The sequence below is a fragment of the Hippoglossus hippoglossus genome, chromosome 4 (genome assembly GCF_009819705.1).
Source record: "Hippoglossus hippoglossus isolate fHipHip1 chromosome 4, fHipHip1.pri, whole genome shotgun sequence".
Classification (NCBI taxonomy): Eukaryota; Metazoa; Chordata; class Actinopteri; order Pleuronectiformes; family Pleuronectidae; genus Hippoglossus; species Hippoglossus hippoglossus.
In genome coordinates this window covers 8,524,378-8,544,860 of record NC_047154.1, presented here as the reverse complement: position 1 = coordinate 8,544,860, position 20,483 = coordinate 8,524,378, and the positions used below count along the sequence as shown (strand labels likewise).

The 20,483-nt window shown below is 42.2% G+C and overlaps 2 protein-coding genes across 6 annotated transcripts in view; both read left to right on the top strand.

Moving 5' to 3' along the window:
* Positions 1 to 5,815, top strand: part of ralgps2 (Ral GEF with PH domain and SH3 binding motif 2) — a 70,070-nt gene extending 64,255 nt beyond the window's left edge. For all 4 annotated transcript variants that reach the window (XM_034584198.1, XM_034584199.1, XM_034584196.1 and 1 more), the window contains 4 exons: positions 588 to 680; positions 1,429 to 1,534; positions 1,880 to 1,971; positions 2,050 to 5,815. In XM_034584198.1, coding sequence (XP_034440089.1) covers positions 588 to 680; positions 1,429 to 1,534; positions 1,880 to 1,971; positions 2,050 to 2,079 — 321 coding nt within the window. In that variant the 3' untranslated portion in view covers positions 2,080 to 5,815. The remainder of the gene's footprint in view (positions 1 to 587; positions 681 to 1,428; positions 1,535 to 1,879; positions 1,972 to 2,049) is intronic.
* A 1,148-nt stretch (positions 5,816 to 6,963) lies between these two features.
* fam20b (FAM20B glycosaminoglycan xylosylkinase) lies at positions 6,964 to 18,556 on the top strand. 2 transcript variants are annotated; one of them, XM_034584217.1, is made up of 10 exons: positions 6,964 to 7,171; positions 8,218 to 8,536; positions 8,720 to 8,967; positions 9,052 to 9,138; positions 9,242 to 9,351; positions 12,234 to 12,405; positions 14,044 to 14,235; positions 15,477 to 15,536; positions 15,893 to 16,155; positions 16,193 to 18,556. In XM_034584217.1, exons 2-9 carry the CDS (start codon positions 8,408 to 8,410, stop codon positions 16,122 to 16,124), a joined length of 1,230 nt encoding a protein of 409 aa, XP_034440108.1. In that variant the 5' UTR covers positions 6,964 to 7,171; positions 8,218 to 8,407; the 3' UTR covers positions 16,125 to 16,155; positions 16,193 to 18,556. The 2 variants fall into 2 exon arrangements, with proteins under 2 accessions (XP_034440108.1, XP_034440107.1); XM_034584216.1 differs by having other exon boundaries at positions 15,893 to 18,556.
* The last annotated feature ends 1,927 nt before the right edge of the window (positions 18,557 to 20,483 follow it).

Here is a 20,483-nt window from a genome sequence, read left to right as displayed (position 1 = left end):
TCAAGCGCGCAGCCGCCTGGCTGTTCACACGGGACGCACATTTCTCCGCGCTGGTCAGCCCGCGATTCTACTTTCTCCGCTTGTTGTTGTCCCAGTTGAATGTCGGGGTTCGGGGGTAAATGATGGTCTTCATAGCCCCCCCACCCCTCTCTTTCTCTCTCTGTCTGTCTGCTTGTGTGCTTGTAGTGGATGGGCAGAGGGGGACATTTAATTATGTGATTGGGAAAATTAAAACTCCAGGACAACAGAAGGGGAATACAAAGTATGGGATGCATATTTGATAATTTATATCATATAAAATATGTAATTTATATCGTTTAAAATCATGGGGGGGAGGGGGGAGCTGGCTCACTAGCATTTAAAGGAACAGGCACTCAAAACAGGTCACTCTGTGGAGGGCTGTTTTAGACAGGGTAAAAAGGGTGCTGTTTTAAATGATCCTTGTGGTATTTTGACCAAAGTATGTTACAGACATTTCATTAAGACCCCAAGGAACCATATCAACTTGTGGTAAAATGGGCATACAATGTCCCCTTTAATACTTTTCCCCCCCACAAATAAAGATGATTTCCCCTTTGTACCTCCAGGTGGCATCTTGGACCAAATACTGGGTTGCTCTTTGTGGAACCCAGCTCTACTATTACCCTGCCAAGTCCCTGAAGGCCACTGAGAGAAAACATGTAAGTCACATACGCTGGTACGACTCTACCTGAGGACACATTCAATGCCGGGCATCTTTCGAGCAGATGGTAGAAATTGTGGAGGTTTTTACTGTGTTTGTTTATTCAGGCAGGTGAGGACTGAAAGCTCATAACTGCAGTGAGACATCTTAAAATGTGCAGCTGTTGATAGAAGTGAGAGTAAATGTACCAAATTAGCCAGAAACACACTCAGTTTTATAAGGAGACAACACCTGACAGCCATTATTTACCCATTCTCAAAAAGTTTTAGTATAGAATGAACTCAGGGGAGAACACGAGATGAATCTTCTTCATTCGTTGCACATGATTATTTCATTGATTAAAAGAAAATCAACGTGTCATGCTGGACATGGGTTTGTGTGTATGAGCTTTAAAGAAACATTCACAAAATCTACAGGAGCTCAGAGGAGAGTGTAGGGAAGAAATGTGAGCTTTGTGTGTGTGTGCGTGTTTGGTGGGGTATAAGTGGGGCTGTGGAGGGGACTCGACTGGGTTCGGTGCAGTGGGGGGAGAGACAGATGGTAGCACTCATTGAATAATGAGACCAATGACATCACTGCAGTCCTGTGTGTCACTCAGGCTAATGAGAACCTTGTGGAGTACACATCCTAAATCCTGAGGATACACGCACACACGCAAACACACACAAGGCCCATGTTAATATTTAGACAACAGGTTTGTTATGAGAGAAAAAAGGTTAATCCATTTCCTCTTGTCTTCTACCCAGTTCAAGTCAACGTCCAGTAAGAGCGGGTGTGTGGTGGGCCTAATGGCCATGATGGCTGACGATCCTGAGCATCCTGATGTCTTCTTGCTGACAGACTCGGAGCACGGTGAGAAAAACACACACACACACACACACACACACAAAAGGATAAAGACACGGAAATGACCAATACAAGCAAGAAGTCATTCCTCTGAAAACAGATGAAAAGGTGAAGTGGGTCAATGGAGATTGGTTTGAGTGGTGACATCCCACCCAACCAACCAACTACCAACACACTCACAGACACACACACATAAGCACACACAATCCGACATTGTTCTGAACTGTGACTTTGTTTATATTTTACGGGGCGGGCCACAGTCAAGTGAGGCTTCAGCCATGTTTCCAGAGTTTTGCAAAAACAGGTGGAAACAAGACTTGGCCACTCACGTTATTTGTCTCTATTGCCTAGGTAACACCTACAAGTACCAAGCAGGGAACAGAATGAACGCTTTGCTCTGGTTCAAACATCTGAGTGGTGCCTGTCAGAGCAATAGGCAACAGGTATGTGGCCACATTGCGCACACACACATATACTGCTTAGTTTTAAGCTGTATTTTACAATTCTCACTCTTTTCCCAGGTGCCAACCAATCTGATGTCGTTTGAGTGACGGATCCTGGGAAGTGTGAAGGAGACAAGGATGAGGAAACAGATGAGGAGGAGGAGGATGAGGAGGAGTTTTGACTCAGTAGTGGGAGCTTTCACTGCCATGAGCCCTGACCGCCGATTCTCCGATTCTCGCCCTGGCCTCACTGCAGCCTCACCTGCCACCACTGCCTTAACTAGAGTACTCCGTGTGTAAATGTGTGTGGTTGTGTGTGTAAGAGTGAATCTGATTGTGTGTGTGTGTTGGTGGGTGGGAATGGAATGGACTGATGTGGACATCTTGACTACTGAACAAGGACCTAGACCACTGCTCTCGTCTCCCATTTGCTCTTTTGTTTTTACTGCGAGTGTTCAGCACTTCAGTGGAGCCATTCAACTTCTCCTTTCTCACAGATGGACTGTCCTCGGATGGACAGAAATAATCCTCTCCTTTTGGTTTTCTTAAGGGGTGTTTTTTTTCTTTTTTTTCTTTTTTTCTTAATTCATGTGCCCTGTCATGCTCTAAAGCAAGATTCTCGCCTTTTTATTCAGCTGGACACAAAATCATAACGTTCACACTCATGTCGGACTTGTTCATTGGACTTTGGAGGGATTGGAAATACACTTTTTATTTGACTTATTCTCACTTTCAGTTGTTTCTTAATTCACTGGAGTTGTCACAGGATTATTTACACACATACTCACACATACACAGGGCTGTTTGATTGCATAGGGCTCTGATTTGCAATCGATTTCAGCAGAAACGATTCCCACAATTCCCGAATGTTTCTCTTTTTTATAACAGTACGTCGCCCCTCCTCTTTTGTCATATACTCGCTTAGCGATCTGTGCGTATGTGTGTGTGTGTGTCTATATAACTGCATTGGGTTAGGAGGGGAGGGAAAATGTTTGCTTAAATTACTGGAATCTTGTCTTGAGTTCCACACCAGTACGATAATCCCAGAATCTAAGCTAAGACGTGTTCACGCCCGAGTAGCCGAGAGTTCCTGCTTTTACAAACCTGCGATTCTTCTTTCTCCAGCGTCGCCTGCTCTCTGTCGTCGCCGCTATCAGCTCAACAGGGTGATGCTTGGTTTCACCAGACTCACACACACTAAACACTAAAGACTTGAAACTGTGAAAGAGTCCAAGAGAAAGCAGCAAGAACCTGATTTTATGTCCACTTCTTCTTATTGCTGGTCTGGAGCAGACATTTAAAGCTACCTGGAGCCATACAAGTCGATTTTAAATCTTGTTTGTTGATATTGTTTTGTGTTGTTAGTTTTTTTTCCTGTTTAGTTTTTTTGGGAGGGATGGTGCAGTTCACAGTATTACTTTGTAGTAGAACGATTGCACATTTATGTAGATTTTTCTTTTGTCTGTTACATATGAATGTTACATTTTTTGTTTTATGTTTTTCTCCCTTTTTGGAGCAGTTATTTTGAATATTTTATGTACATGTGAATTTTATTTGATTTTTTTTGTTCTACTTCTTGCCCTTTATTCTATAAACCAGGACCCAGCTTAGTTAATGCCCCAACCCTCTGATTTGGAAATAGCATAAGGACTTGGTTTTAACTAGTGCCAAGTGATGATCACTGTTTTATTTCACATTGACGAAACGTTAGGAAGCGTAGAGCTGCGGTGGAATCAGGTGATGGTGCCGACGGTGGGAAAAACCTTGGATTTAGTTTCCACCAGATGTTTTTCTTTTCACAGATGTTCCACAGAGAGACTGTTACTGTTTGTTTTTGAGCAAACATGATCAGAATAGTGGTGGTGACAAATGATGAAGTGCTCATCGCCCAGTGATGCCCAACAGATTCTAATCTCCTTCCTGAAACCGCTGTTTACATTGTATGTTTACACAATCCATAGCCCAACATCAGTCTCCACACTGCTCCACATGTACTGTATCGACTTTAGTGAAAAAAAATATATATTGCGTAGAAACAAATGTCCTGTCAATAGGTTAGATTAAGCTCAGAGGTACAGGCAGAACATATTTGGGCTCACAGCACAGAATCTACTTAAATGTGTCAAATCTGATGCAGCAACACAACATACAGTCATGAGACAAACATTACAAAGTGAGACTGACTATTGGGTCCCAATCAGAAGACATTCAGCCCTTTGTATATGGGCTAAAGATATGGCAGTTGATGAACCTGTGGAGGAATGAATGAGGAAGCCAGGGTCAGGCTTATGTAACGCAGCAGTTATTCTAAGTATGTGTGTGGATTTGTGTGCCTGTGCATACTTCTCTATTTTTTTTTTAAAGAAAAACATTGTAATTGGAGCCAGATAGGCAAATCCCCTTCAGGCTGCTGTCACTGCTGAGCAGTGGGGGTAACCAGCTACCTAATCATCTGTGCGACTGACTTTCTGCCAGCTCGCGCCACAACTCCTGTCGTATGGGATGTTTGAAGAGAGGACGACTCGGGAGCTGATGGGAAATGGAAACTGTGCTCGTCTGTGGCAGGAGCTGCGGAACAGAGCAGAGAGCGTGTGAAACGACACAATCCCAGAGCTGAAGCACTATGGAGGCTGATGGTTGCTGGTGTTGTTATACCACTAGTGGGTAGAGGGACTGTGAGAGGGCTGTGAATTAATTAAGTGAAATGGGTGACAGAGCTTTTTTGGTGCAGGTTGAGAAACTGTTTATCCTCCGATGCTGGTCTTGACTGACATTCAGACGAGCTTAACCTGCTGTGATTTGGAAAAAATTACCAAGCTGTTGCAGTTCAGCAAATATTGATGCTGTCTCAGAAAAAATGACTGTGGCCCGAAGTGGCTGAGATCAAAAACGAACCCATGATGGCGGATGGATATTTCCGTTTCTTTCTGTTTGCTTTATCTGATGTTAACTCAGAACAATGAAAGAAAAAGAAAGGACAAGATATTTGATGTTGATTTCTGAGTTTTATATCAAAACAGACCAGAGAGGTGCTTTTGCATCTAGGATGGTTTATTTGAATTAATTTGGGTTCAACAATTGTTCCTTTGAGAAATTCCCAGATCATGTAGAGCGCTTTTTGTGAGCTTCTCCTCGCTGTAACCTGAGTTTACATGAATTTCTTTTTTTGTATAATAATTTCTGTAAAATGCATGGTCAGAACAATGGAAACACGTTTTATGTTTGTTTTGTGGTTTAAGGTTGACCCATCCTTTGGATTTGAAGACCAATCACTACAACATAGTAACACCGCAATCATCTATTTGTGGATAAGAGTGGAAAATTACTCATGTAAGATAATTTTTGGTTGTAAAGAAGAAACTTGATGTCATCCTTGAAAATTCTCTTTGCCCACGTTCTTTCCTTTCTTTTGACCATTCTGTCTACAAATGCACAATCTACCCTGTATTAACTGTTTTGAGTGAATCTTACCTTCTGAGTTTGTTCTTTTTAACGGTCATGGAAAGTGTTTAAAATCTGAGATGAAGGGTTCGACCAGAGGGATATTTTTGGCTGTGGTTACGTGATGTGTTTATTCTTTGGTGGAGAAATGGAACCAATGTGAATCTGTGCCTCCCGTGCACTGGCCAGGCATCTGTTCACCGTTTACCAAGGACGTTGACAACAATCTTCCTTCAACCCATCGAAGGTGATGTATAAATGACCTTTGACCTTTACCTGGCTCTATGTGTCTGTCTGCCCCTGTCATGACTGTGGCGAGCGCTGTGACCTCACTGCAGAGCGATGTGCTGCCTGGTGTGACGACTGAACCAATAAACACTCTGCCCTTTTTTTACACCACAAATCAGTTTCATGCTCATTGTTCAGGTGAAGAGTGTGACTGTTGAACTGGGAAACGGATGAAGGATTGGGAGGGCTGTTTGATGATCAGCTGCTATGTGAACTGTTGCAGAAACGTAACTGATAACAGAGAGCTCTGAAAGAATCTCTCCTGAGTGAGTTTCTTTCCAGGATAATTATATTAAATGTGTGGCTATATGCCCAAACTATTATCCAATAATCAAAATGTTGAAATCAGCCAAAATATAATTTATTGCATACCTGCATTGGCTCAGTTTTCTTAGCCAGTAATTTTCATTAATGAAACATTACTTCACTAGGCTACAGATGCAATTGCATCCATCACGGTACAGATGTTAGTTTTTTATTTGCGATAAAAGTAACGGCTGTCTTGTTGTGTAATTTTCAATTTTCATTGCCAACTATAATGAGGTCATCTATTTGTACACGATCAACAATCATTGAGAACAACCTTAAAGGGCCGGTGGTGTTTCTGAGTGATTGTAAAGAAAAAGTAAATATATATATGTAGTTAACAAACTGAAAAAAGAAGAATCAGTTCTTGGTTGGAGTAATCAAAACCTGTTGAAAATGTCAAAAAGTAAAAACCCTTATGTCTCCTAAAAAGAGGGAGAAAAAAAGGAATATCTAGCAACAAAATGTTTTTTAGTAACACAATTTAAAATGTTGCTCACAGGTTTGTGTGCTAGTGTCCCAGCTCTGAATGAGGCCTTCTCTCAATCAAAATAGCATAATCTACGTCATAGGTGTGATACAACAAAAGGGGAAAATTAATCATTTTTAGTACTATAAATAGTTAAAAGCAAATTCAATGTTTGCGTGTGTATATGTATATATATTTATATATATTCGATATATATGTATATATATTCGACATGTGTATATATATGTGTATTCATAATACATTTATTTGACTAAATATAAAAGGATGGATTTTGTTGCAATAGAGGCTAATGTAAACTTCATCTCATGAGCCCTGGCCCCCTGGTGGCGGTATAACAGTATAGGTTAGAACTCCCCCGCCGCCTCCATGTTAGTGGAAGGGACAAGGAGCAAACTAAAGAGAAGTCAGTGCACGGTTTGTTGGGTGAGGCGGAGTAACACTGCCACCTGCCGGCTGCTCGGAGCACTCACGGAGAAGAAGCGGACGCGGCAGGCCGGAGAGAGGGAAGGAGAGGGCGGATGAAGAGGGAGCCACAGAGGGACCGAGGAAATGACAAACTACCGTGACTCCTAGCATCGCCGTACATCTTAGTCAACTTCCATGGTGCAGGTTCTTTTACCGACACTTGCAGCTTCTTTGTCAGCGGTGAACCACAGACAGACAGACAGACAGACGGTGAGTGAGCGTCGCTGCGCGGTCAGTAAACAAAACAGACAGCTGGAACAAGCTAGCTGCTGCTGCTAACCCACAGAGCAAGGTGTGCAGCTAAAGCTGCTAGCAGCGTCGACATTGATGTGACCAGGTCGCTGTAGAGACCTGAGCACCTGAGCACCTGAATAACCCGAGTGTGGTCCCTACCGAGGGGGACAGAGGCTGAGCCACCCCCCGGTCCGTGCGGAGCGGACAGGAGAGGCGGCAGCAGCATGAAAGAGCGATTGTTCGAAGGAATTGACTCCGTGGAGCAGAGTGAACAGCAGCTGAAGCAGTGTCTCGGAGTCTGATCCCGCGAACAGCAGCTCCAGGCTCCGCAGCAGACCCGGTGTCAGCTAAACGTGGCGGCGGCTCGGTGTGAATGTTGCTGCTGTGACGTGCAGCTCATCATCCAGCCTGCTTGAAATGTTTTAGCTTTTAGCATCCGGGGGAATCCACCATGACGTGGGATTAAACATCTCAGGGGTTCAGGCCGTTTCTGTCTGACTGTGCTGGTCCAATCTCCAACAACACCATCCTCACCCTGCAGCACAGCAGCGCTACATGGCCCATCAGCCCCTAAACACAGGGGCAGTAAATAAGAGTTTATTCTTTAGCACAAATCCAGTGTTTTTACAGGGAGGTTTCGAATACTGCAGACGTGGCCCCTCCGCTTTAACCCAGCCCAGTTTACACTGTAGCTGCACACCCAGTGAGGTTTAGCCGCCCTCTCTGTACACAGTACAGGTTTTGTGTCGTGGCGTAATTTGAAATGTACACTCACACTTGAACAGCAGCCACACAGTGGCATCCTGATGTATTCACACATGCTGGACAGGCTTCAGCTGTGCTACAGTACTGGGTCACCATCTCCCCTGAGGGGAAACAAGCAGGAGGGGCAGCAAATAAATCAGTTTTCTCTCCACACATTATTGACAGTTCACCTCTCTCTCCCTCTGTCTCTGTCTCGTTCTCTTTGTTCTCCTATTACTGCCCATCCCTAATAACCTCTTATTTCTGTTTCACCGCAGGTGGCTGCCGGTTTCTTAGGTTTAGCTCCAGGTGTCGCAGCTCCTCTCGTACTTACAGGAAATTGGGGTCAAGCAGGTGGGTTGGGGGACAGGGTGTTGCCGGGGCCATGCATCGGGGGTGAGGGGGACTCACATCAGGGGAAACACACAGCGTCGGGCTAGGAGGGGTTCTGGGCCAGTCAGTGCGGAGATGAAGCTCAAACAGCGCATGGTGGTGCTGTGTGCCGTGCTTCTCCTGCTGGGCCTGGCCAAGATCTTCCTGCTGGATGGAGGTGAAGGATCTGCAGCCAGTCGACGGGACCTCAGAGCGTTCCGCAAGGTCAGGGTGCAGGCCGACTGTTAAAATACTGTGTATGAATATATAGAAATGACCCATCTCTCATTGGGGCGACTAATTGAGAGGAACGTGTAATACTCCAGTAGTTGCTGGTATAAAGTCACACTGTGTTCAGCATTTGCAGACATGTAATGACACACTGTAATTATCATTCATCGCTAACAGATGGAAGCTGGCCTCGCTCTGTCCCGCAGTGCTCGTCTCACCCACACCCTCCAGTCTCCGTGGGAGATAGCAAGCCAGTGGGTGGGCCCGAGAGAGGTGTACCCTGAGGAGACCCCAGAGCTGGCTGCTGTGCTCATTGCCCTCAGCACTTCCAGGATTGAACAGGCAGATGTGGGCTATAAGGGCACTCAGCTCAAAGCCCTGCTGGTGCTGGATGGGGGACAGAAAGTGGTCTTCAAACCCAAAAGGTCAGCGGTGTGAAGTACGCACCGGTGTTTTATGCATAAAGGTGCTTCAGCTTTCTCATGTTTGTCCTGTCGACCCTCCCTCAGGTACAACAGAGACCATGTCGTTGAGGGCGAGCCCTACGCAGGCTACGACAGACACAACGCAGAGGTGGCAGCTTTTCACTTGGATAGGTGCGTGGGCATCTTTATTTGAATTTGATTCCTTCCGACTCAGATCTGTAGATGGATCAGGACTGTAATGATCCTCTGGTATCACCTCCTGCCTTCTTTGCAGGATCCTAGGGTTCAGGAGAGCACCTCTTGTGGTGGGGCGGTTCGTCAACCTGCGGACAGAGATCAAACCTGTGGCGACGGACCAGCTGCTGAGCACCTTCCTCATGCAGGGTGAGTACTGATCCACTCTTTCTTCCTCTCTCTCACACTCACACTTCTCCAACAATGCTCTAGTGAGAAGTGACTGTATTTTTTTTTTTTAATGAATCATTTCCCTTCTCTTTTGATCAGTCTGTTCACATTCTTAGTCACTCTGAAAAACTAATCCGAGTTGTTACTCTGTTGATCACTCTCTGCTTCACTGTCCCGTCTTTGTCTCCGGTTTTATCAGTCAGCACTTTGCACCGTGAGCCGCCCTTCCAAGACCTATTTGGTGAGGGAGTGGCACTGTATAAAGAATAAATACGCGAAGTCACGGTTATGCTTTTGACAGACACGTGTGTCAAAATGAGAAAAATAGAAAATAATGGAGTAGATTTTAACACTCACCCTGTTTCATTTTCTACACTAGACAGGTAGAGCTATTTAAAGCAGGGGTGGGAAAAGTCCGGCCTCCACACATGCTCACTTTACACTTCAACAATACACACCAACACTGATCACAAGGTATTAGGACCTGAACAGTATTGAAGTTTACTTTGTGTTCGTTGAGTCACTCACACACACCTATGTGTAATCCTAGACAGATTATTTATTAAGGATATTTTATTAATTCTTATTCAAATGTCAGGCTGAGTATTCTTAAGAATTAACTTAATTGCTCTTTGAAACTGTGTACTTGCACGATTATGCATTTACATTCAAAATGTAATTTTATTTTGTGCAAGAGAGAGAGAGAGAGAGATCTGAGAATATCATAAATACGCTACACAATTATTTTATTGTAATCAACTGCTTATAGACATAATTTGTCTATTTGCGATCACTCATAATTTCCAATACTAGAATTTTGTTGGGAGACGGAAGCAGCACAAATTTTGAAAAAGGCGGCTCACAATTCTCTTTGCAGGAGGCCCGTCAATGATCAGAATATCATTCATTTTCAACTAAAGACAGGTCAGAGCTGAGCATCACAGGCTTAGTGAGAGTGAAACATGAGAACTGAATGAAATATCTCTGCAATAAACATCACCTTTTTTTCATGGGGAACTCCAGCAGTTTTATACATAAAGGTCAGTTCATCAGGGAAAAATTACAATATAACCACAGATGTCATTCTAGTTTATTTTCTCAGGTCGGCTTGGTACAGAAGCTTTAATGACACTACTAGATGTTATTGGCTGCATTTTGGGAAATTAAGTATTCATTGTTTTTAGATCCTAACTAATCCTACAGTCTAAAATTCTGGTCTCTGCTACTTTGATTCAGATTTTTCTTGACGTTTATCTGTCTCTGAATCCCAGTAACTCAATTTCAGTCCAATTCTAAATAGCTAAAGAATTACTTTAAGATGTTGTTGCAGTTATTCCATCATTTGAGTTGTGAAGTATTGTCAAGCTTGAGATTGCCTCTCGACAGAATATGCAATCTTTTTGACTAAATTGGAATTATTGTGCATCAATTTGATAATGGGCCTTAAAGGGATAATTTCCCTCTTTATCTACTCACTACTATGCCGATGGAGGGGTGGGTGAAGTCTTTGATTCCACAAAACACTTTAGGAGTTTCAGGAGTGGATAATGAGTACATTTTAATTTTTCTGTGAACTATCCCTTTTAATTTGTCAGACGTTCATATTTGATATTTTATTTATTAAAGTGATTCTCACTGGATTCTCCAGAAAATTCACTACATCATGGTGCATATTTATATTTCAGTGTAAAATTACACACACCATGACAAGTAACTTCATACTATTCGCCATCTTTTAGCCTTCATGAGAATCTACCTCAGCATTAAAAATGTGTTTTGGGTCATCGGGTGGCGATTGGGTTGTGCTTGACCACATGAAGGCACTGTTGCAAATGCATCTTCAATGTCTGGAACAGTCAGCACTGAGGACAGATTGTGATCCATTTGGCCAAACCAACTACAGACGTGGTCAAGGACACATTGTGACCGCAGTTGTCCCCCAGCTCTCTCTTGTGATCTGAGCTGAACAGAGCGATCTCATCTCAATGTGGACACTAGTTACTCAAGTGACAGCCTCCAAATGATGATGCTGTTAAAATACCTTCACACTAGCTCGATATCCCTCTTATTCAATGACTCTACATTTCAAGAGACTTGCATCGAGTCAAAGGTTGCCCAGGTTGGCTCTTGTATAAGAACAACCTAACTCAGCACCGCACATATTTGTGTAAATGACTATGGATTTCAAAATTAATGGATATTTTTTGTTATTTTTCTGCCGTTATTTGTAGTTGCCCTGTTCAAATAATTTTTTTACTTGACAGGGTTTCTTGTTGGCCTGGTGGCACATGCTAATAAAGGGGAAACCCTGCATTTTATATTGACAACAAATTCATCATATGTTCACTGGAGTTTGTTGTTTTCAACTCCACAAAAGTTAAAAACAGTGTTTAATTGACTAAGTGTTTGGATTATTTTTCATGTGAAATAAGCCACGTACATTAATCACTCTGGACAATTTGGGTCTTTTATGTTTTAATAAAAATTTCTTTCATTTAGATTCCTGTACATTACATGACTAAGAAAACTCAAAACACAGTTTAGTACAGGGTGTACAAGTTTAGTACAATTTTAGTACAGGGTGACTAATCTTCAATTAGTTATTTTTTGCACTGAACATACAAGTGTGTGCGTGTGTCTTCTGAGTCATTTTAATGAGGCAGAGTGTGTGAGTAGGAATGTGGGTGCTCTCTCTTTGTTCACATTTCTTCACTCTATTCACATTTATTTCCCTCAGAGGATGTGACGCTTCACACTGTCCTTCCTTACAGAGCCATGTTTGCATCTCATCATTGATCAGACGTAATGGTCAGGTGGATATATTTTCATTACAGTTTCCCCCCCCCTCTCTCTTTGTCCAGGTAACAACACATGTTTCTATGGAAAGTGTTACTACTGTCGGGAAAGTGAGCCAGCCTGTGCAGAGGGAGAAATCATGGAGGGTTCATTAACCCTTTGGCTGCCAGACGTCTGGCCTCTGCAGAAACACAGACACCCCTGGGGACGCACCTACAGAGAGGGGAAACTTGCCAGGTTGGTTTGGAGAGTGTTTCCAAAAAATGATCTCCACACATAACTTATGTTTCAGAAAATCTTTTGACTGGACTGAATTATTGTGTTTCATGTTTACCAGAAGGAGAGAGGGAAATGTTTTTGTGTCAGTGGCTGTAAATGGAATGACCCATTCTCTCACTACCTGCTCCTTTATTCTGAGAAAAGAATCCCGAGGTGGGAGCTAGAACATAGGAGTGTGAGATGAGCCTGGTGGTTTTGGTTCTCCATCACAACTGGAACCAGAACAATTGTTTCCATAAAAGCATATAGTGATGTGACCTTATGAGGAAACTCAACACCTGACCATCTGCTGGATTTATAGCATTGAAATATTTCCCTGGGTTTGAAACCTTCTGTTTCCAGTAGTTAATTTCTCTAATAAAATTCAGGCATTTATTTATCCACAAACTGCTCAGTTAGTCAAAAAAACAATATGAACACGAGGCCGAAAGAATATATGGCTCACAATAGAACGAAAGTATAGTCATTTCTGTTGAGGCTTCTTTACCAATTTTTTAAAAACCGGACAAGATGGTGACTATCCCTTGTATGTTTGAAAGTTTTCCGTACTAGTTTGATGATAATTTTCCAACCACCAGCAGATGTCAGGGATCCCCAGCAGAGTGCAAAATATAGAGCTGGCCCTAACTTTTAGTGATTTACATTTGTTATAGTGTTAATAGTAAAATTAAAAATGCCTTTTGTTCCATTAATGAACAAAGAGAAGAGGAGCCAGCGGGTTGGCGTATCCGTGTCCCTCCATTGCGATGCGAGTTTCAGGTGTTTTTATCGTGGTCATGCTCTCGCTTTCAGAACCTTTGGCGGTTTTAAAAAACACTGACTATCGGAAAATGTCATGTGACAGTGTCGCTGTGAGTATCTGGACATTTACACAGGTTTTGTTCCTCAGGAACATTCAGTTTGAAATAAAATGATACTACACATTTGTGCCAAGACTCAAGACTGCAAGATTTAATTTGAGATGGTTTACATCAATATTCAAATAACTATGTGAGAGATACAGCCCTCTTTTATTTAGATACCTCATTATATTGACATCAGAGAATTTGCCTTGATACTTACAATACATACTAGCTCAGTGGGTTATTAAATATTAAGCAAAAGCTGACTTCACAGAAAAATTAAAGAGCGAATTTCGACAGACTTTCACTTTGGAAAAAAACAACTGGCTCAGCTCATTGTCACTGAGGACTGTTTCCTGTGTGCACGCTGCACATGTAAAATTATGTAAGATGATAACATCAGCGGGATGGACAGGATGCTGGAATTGTTTCTCTCACACACTGTTAACATCAGACTGGATTTTAAGTTTACTCATCCAGAGTACTTGTAGTAGTGAGATCCTGTTAGTGATACCAGACTGTAGTAATTTTTAATAGTGTGATATTAAGACCTGTTCAGATTCTGAGGGTGTGTGACTCAGCTCTGTCTCTGCCGACTGCATGTAGGACGTTCCAGTAATGCAAGGAATTTCTCACACACGCAAACACGAGAATTTAAAACAATTTTCATCTTTCTATTTGTATGTTCTCACAAAAACAGACGCCACCTGTGTGTTAAGTTGGATGTCGATGTTATTATGTTGTAAACATCCAGGTGGGAGTACGATGAGAGTTACTGTGAGGCTGTGAAGAAAATGCCACCATATGATGCAGGGCCCAGGCTGCTGGACGTCATAGACACGGCCATATTTGATTATCTCATTGGGAACGCTGACCGGCATCACTATGAGAGTTTCCAGGATGACGGGGGCGCCAGCATGCTCATCCTGCTCGACAACGCAAAGAGGTGAGTTAGTGCTATTTAGTCTCCTCCTTCTTTTTTTCCTCCTCTCTACTTTGTCACCTCCCCCCCACCCCCCCTTCTTCTTATTCTCCTTCCTCTTCTTCTTCCTCCTTCTCCTCCTCCTTCAAGATAACAGATATCATTTTAAATGTTTAAATCAGGCAGATTTGATAAATAGTTTATGAAACAACAATAATTAACAATCAAAAACACAATGATAAATTAAACTTTAAGAAATAATCTTCAACACAACTTTTTATTGAAAATTCAAACTGTTTAAACTTAAAAAGTTCAATCTTAATCTCCATTTAAAGAAGTGACTCACTAAATGACTCACTAAATGTAGAAACTCAAACGTGTTGGCTCGTCGGCTTCAAAAAGTTCACTTTTTCATTTCTAGATTTTTAATAACAATATGTTGAGAATTTCTAGCGTGCTCATCTTTGATAAGAACTCTGTAAATACCACTGAAACTGCTTTAAGCTGATTCATTGGAACAGCCACTTTCATGTGGGGAGGACGTTCAGCCGTTAATCCGTCTTTGAGTTTTTTTTGTTTTCATGATCAGACTGGGGACATTTTTCTGTCGATCGCTGGTTTTCTCCCTGAACTACTGATCATTTTTTATTAAGCACATCGTCTATATTTCTTACATGTTAGATTGCAGAATAGATATTTTACATACATCGGAGCAGCTTCATTTGATCAGGTTATCAAGGATCCATTGCAGTCAGAAGAAGGAGTTATTTCCTAACCAAACAGAAAGTCATATTAGCCATTGTCATTTTATACTAACATCAGGGTGGACAGTAAACTGAAAACTAAGCAAAACTTGCATATCTGAACTTTGATGGCCTGTTTGAATTCAGAATATACAGTCAATACATATGTTATGTCAAATTTGTTCAAACTTTATTTTTAGTAAAACTGACTGCTCTAGGTGAGACTGACTCATGATTGGTAGAGTGCGCGCATCGGTGGGACCTCGCTACTGCAGCTCCGGCACCTCCTACAAGGAGGCAACGCTGGCATCCAGGATGTTTTAACTTCTCTTCTGGATAGTGGGAGGAAGTGGAGAAGAAACATATTTATATACAGTTTATGGTGTGCATGCATGCGCAGTTCACTGTGTTACCATGGCCAGCACAGTGTGGCTGGTACCCATGGTGCAGACAGGCATCCAGTTAAATTCCAGAATTTTTTTTAATCGTGTCATGTTTTGTTTGTTTGTTTTGTCTGTGTAGCTTTGGGAACGCAGCTCTGGATGAACGAAGCATCCTGGCACCACTCTACCAGTGCTGCATGTGAGTACTTAACTGTCACATCTTCTTTTTCTTCTAATTCTGATGATGATTTTGACCTCTGCCAAGGATGTTATGTTTTCACCCCTGTCCGTTTGTTTGTTGATTCATTTGTTTATGATGATAACATTTTGGTGCGGATCAGGAGGCAGAAATCCATTTATTTTTTCAAGATTTTCCTTGATTTCTCAGGGAATAATGAATGATATGCAAATGTGCAATTTGGTGCAGATTAAACAAAAAATCTGGATCTAGTCAATTTAATTTAGTTTTCATAAGGGGACTTGTTAGAGGTATGCAGTTCTAGTGAGTGGCTTTCTAGTTTAAATACAGTATGTCTTGTGTTTCCTCTCTGTCAGGGTCCGAGTCTCCACGTGGAACAGGTTGAACCTACTGAGAAGTGGAGAGCTGAGTTCAGCCTTGCGACAGGCTCTGGCATTCGACCCCATCCACCCTGTCCTGGCTGAAACGCACCTCGCAGCCCTGGATAGGCGTTTGTCTGGAATCATAGCAACTGTCAAGCAGTGCATGGAGTCGCAGGGCCCCGACAACACCCTAATAGAGGACCGAATGAACCTCCCGCATCCATAGAAACAAGGGAGAGGAGAAAATGGCCCCAAAAAAAAAAAGGAAAGCAAGGACGTGACTTCCTCAGGCTGGAGAAGAGGAAGTACACATGAAAGTTGGTGACTGAGACATCAGAGCAACCCTGATGTTAAAGAAAGAGATGCAGAGTAGGCAAATGGAATGACAGGGTGGAACAATGACTGGGCTTCTCTTAACCCTTGTCCCTTCCTCGCCATTCACTCTGACAAGACTGGAGTGGTTCTCAAAGAAGAACCACTCGATTCAAAGTGTTGGAACTGTGTCACTTTGAGCTACAAAAACGTTCTCTAAGAACTTGTGCACTAGAGGACAATATCTGCTGTAAGGACACATCTGTGCACTACTACTACTTGTGACGACACTCCTGCTGCAATCTTCCCTCCCGATCCAGGTTCAACGTCATCTGAGAGGAAACCATGGGGCTCAGAGAGATGGCGATGGGAAGTTAAAATGAGCCACCAACATCAGGATGGAAGACACAGTTCAGTCGTGTTTCAGGCTGTTTGGACGTTTACAGTACAAGGAACTGAAAATCTGTTTTAGAACTGGAAATGCTTCTTTTTTCCCTTTTGAACTGAAAAGAAATTGAGCTCAGCTCCTGAGCCATCAGTGTGTACATATTTAACTACGTACTATACACATAGAAGAGAGAGAATATACCTTTGTAGATAATATTAAATAAACTTAAGGGTGTGTGGGTCAGTGTGTGCGAGTGAGAATGCCATATTGTGCCGTAAATATGAAAGCTACTGACGTGTCAGAATTGAAGTGGGGGGACGCAGAGGTCAGGTGTGTGGGTTCATCTTCAGAATTAAACTATGATCTATTTGGTTGTGGTTCTGACGTCTATTCTTCCATGCGTTCACCACTTGAAATTATTTTTTTTTTTTTTTTTTTTTTTTTTGATACAAACTGAAGTCAGCCTGACTATCTGATGTTGGAAGGGACCTCGACTTAACTCTTACTTTTAATTTAACTCAATCTCGGAAGCTTTACAAGTCATATCTGGAACTCATTGGTCATAGTTAACCTCCAGTTTATAAAAACTAGTTTTAGTTTTCACCATTCAGAGTCTCACTCTCTGTCAAACTTTGTTTTCATTTTTCCAAATTTGAATCAGCTCTCATGTCCTAAATTCAGTTCAGATTGAACAGAACAAACTTTGAACCTCACTTTTGCCACTTCTTTCATTTCATGTTCACATCATCAGGTTGTGGATGGTTTGTAAAAGAATGTGTGTATGCTGCTGATGATTAACCCAATAACACTCTTTCATTCTCAAATTCAAACTTTCTTCATCCTTCTGCTCTTGATGTTTGCTAAAACTAAAATACAATTGTCCAATATACTATATATTGTCCAAAAGAAAATCTTTCCTGATAACTATTGTTTGAATTAATATTTTGGCCCCTTTAAAACAATGTAATGCAGTTGCGATACTTGTGATGATGGACTTTCCCTTTTGACCATGTGCTTCTGGTACAGAACGTTGGTCACCATCCTTATCACTTGACATTTCATTACTTTCATCGTGGTTGTTGGTATCATGTCTACAAAGCGTATACACTTGTTCAGAACTTGAACCCCGCAGAAGGGAAATGTAATAGTGAAACCATGTGGCAGGTGCCCCTCTCCCACAAGCAGATGTTCACTCTCAGCTGCCGGCTCGTGGTGCTGTCACTTCCACCCTGCTCTGTGTTGATGTGTGCAACATATATAGGACATCTGTTTCATTTATGCTAAGCAGGTGTTTTGTTGGGACATCTCCCAAAACCCTGAAACTTTGACAAAAAACTGTTTTCTGTCATGTTGGATCATGTCAGGTCACATCGCAGAAGATAGACAACATTGAGTTTTCTGATGTTTTCATATTGTGTTTGGAAGAAGCAGAAAAATATTGTCGTGTTGGTCTCTAGCTGCCATCATGCCACAACATTCAGCTTTTATTATGCCGACAACCGACAGTGGCTGGAGACGGATGTTTTGGGGTTTTTCATCCTTCCGTCCATTCCATTCTTGTGAACACGATATCTCAAAAACACCCAAAGGAATTTTCCTCAAATTTGGCACAAACTCTCAGTTGGACTCGTGGATGAACTGATTCGATTTTGGTGGTCTAAGGTCAAGGTCGCTGTGACCTCACAAATCACATTTGTTTATATCTCAGGAACACCCCCAGGGATTCCTTTAAAAAATGGTCAAGGTCACAGTGACTGTTATCTAATTAACGTTAACACACTAATCTGTGTTATCTAAAGAACGCCTCAAGAGAATCCGTTCAATTTGACACAAAGGTTCACTTAGACTCTCGCATTATCTGTTTGGGACCGATTTGGGACTTGAAAATGAACTGATAAAATGTCTGGTTGAAAGTAAAGCTCATGGACCTCTCATGATTATGAAATAAAATATGTAGACTGAAACAACACTGGTTGAAGAGTGTTAATTCTTATTTCTAATGGTGTTTCCCCTGTTGGAAGCAGTGAACTTAAAGTGGAAGTACACAAAAGTATCACAAGAGTATATTAATGAATCACTACTTGTAACGAATGACACGTTGTCCCTTTACTTTATGCACGCTATAGATACCCTTTGGGATGGAGAGTGTAGGAAAGTACATTATGAAGCCGACCGCAAACTCAACACTGAAGGACCTTGCAGAAGTCCCATCGACTATTACAGGAATATCAAAACCTCTATGTAGGGCGACTGAAGATGAAGCTCTGAAGTATGACAGGATGAGGGTTGACTCACTACAAGTAAACACACTGTACATCACCCACTCCAGAGACACTGATGTCTTTAAACTCACGATGCTGTGACCCTGTTGAAATCATAACCGTTTGTTGACAGATAAAAGCTAATCTGTGTGACATGCCAAAGAAATTTTCCCCCTTTCAACTCAGCTTGACTCATCTTCATTGTTTTGTGGATTGTGGGAAACAATGTGGTTAAAACGCAAACAACAGACACAAGATTACCAAGGGAACAGGTGCTCTTAGGGCCCTAGTTTCACTTTCCGATGATCAAATCAGATATATATGAACAGAAATGGAGTATGCTTCTATTACCATAAATAAATCAGTTGATATGACACATACATGCTGCGTATTCCTATAGGAAGAGTTTGGCATCTTTAAAGATGCATTTAATAGCCTTCTTGACACCATTCTTTACATTACATTTAGCTGACACTTTTATCCAAAGCGACTTACAATAAGTGCATTCAACCATGAGGGTACAAACCCAGAACAACAAGAATCAAGAAACCCAAACTACAAAGTGTGATAGGTAAGTGCCATATAAGTGCTACTAAACATTTTTTTTTTTACTCAAGGTATAGTCAGAAGACGTGTTTTTAGTTAGCAGTGGAAGATGTGTAGACTTTCAGACATACAGTGATGTGAGCACTTTGTTTAAGTTCCCTAGAAAACGTGAGATGTTTCAAACACCTGCACGTTGTCTGTCTGTGTCTGTCTGTGTGTGTGTGTCTGTCTTTGTGTTGTTGTTGATATGACCTTTCTTTCCAGTCACTCCCCCCTTCCTTCCTTCCTTCCTTCTCACCCACACCTTATAAACCCTTGCTGTGCTGCAGGGCGCACACAACAGACTGAGCAGCTCGGAGGACGATGGAGAGCCACGTGAGGAAGCTTTCGGTGGTGGTGGCCGTTCAGAACGTGCTGGTGGTCGCGAGCCTGCTCGCCACAGTGTGTGTGTACTGGAGGGCGGAGGAGCAGGAGAGGGTGAGTGCAGAGGAGGTGATGGACACTGACACACTGCTCATCAGTATGGACAGGACTACTCTTATACTATTTCTTACACGTTTGCCCATCACTGGTTGTTGTTGTAGTGGAACACATTGTTTTTTCTCGGCCTGCTTAGACTGGCTTACTTACTGTTGCCATGGAAATACATACCCAGCCTTTCAATGGATTGTTCTGGTGTCGTTGATTGTATAGTTGTATTTTTCTTTTTTGTGCCTGTCTCTCTATATTTCTGTGGTTGTGTTGTGAATGTTTTTTTTGTTTATATGATGGCAAGCCAATTCTTAGGATCAATAACCTCTCCTCTTCACTCTCCTCTTCACTCTCCTCTCCTCTCCTCTCCTCTTCACTCTCCTCTCCTCTTCACTCTCCTCTCCTCTCCTCTTCACTCTCCTCTCCTCTTCACTCCTCTTCACTCTCCTCTTTACTCTCCTCTCCTCTCCTCTCCTCTTCACTCTCCTCTCCTCTTCACTCTCCTCTCCTCTTTACTCTCCTCTCCTCTCCTCTCCTCTCCTCTCCTCCCTGCTCCTCTCCTCTTGTTGAAAGTTTCTTTTAATAAATGTTGGGGAAAAAAGATCAG

What these genes read in the sequence shown, in the direction of transcription:
- fam20b (XM_034584217.1), top strand. Translation starts at nt 8,408, where the DNA reads ATGAAGCTCAAACAGCGCATGGTGGTGCTGTGTGCCGTGCTTCTCCTG. An exon ending in GTGGTCTTCAAACCCAAAAG is followed by an intron (nt 8,968 to 9,051) that starts GTCAGCGGTGTG and finishes ACCCTCCCTCAG; the next exon opens with GTACAACAGAGACCATGTCG. An exon ending in CCACTCTACCAGTGCTGCAT is followed by an intron (nt 15,537 to 15,892) that starts GTGAGTACTTAA and finishes CCTCTCTGTCAG; the next exon opens with GGTCCGAGTCTCCACGTGGA.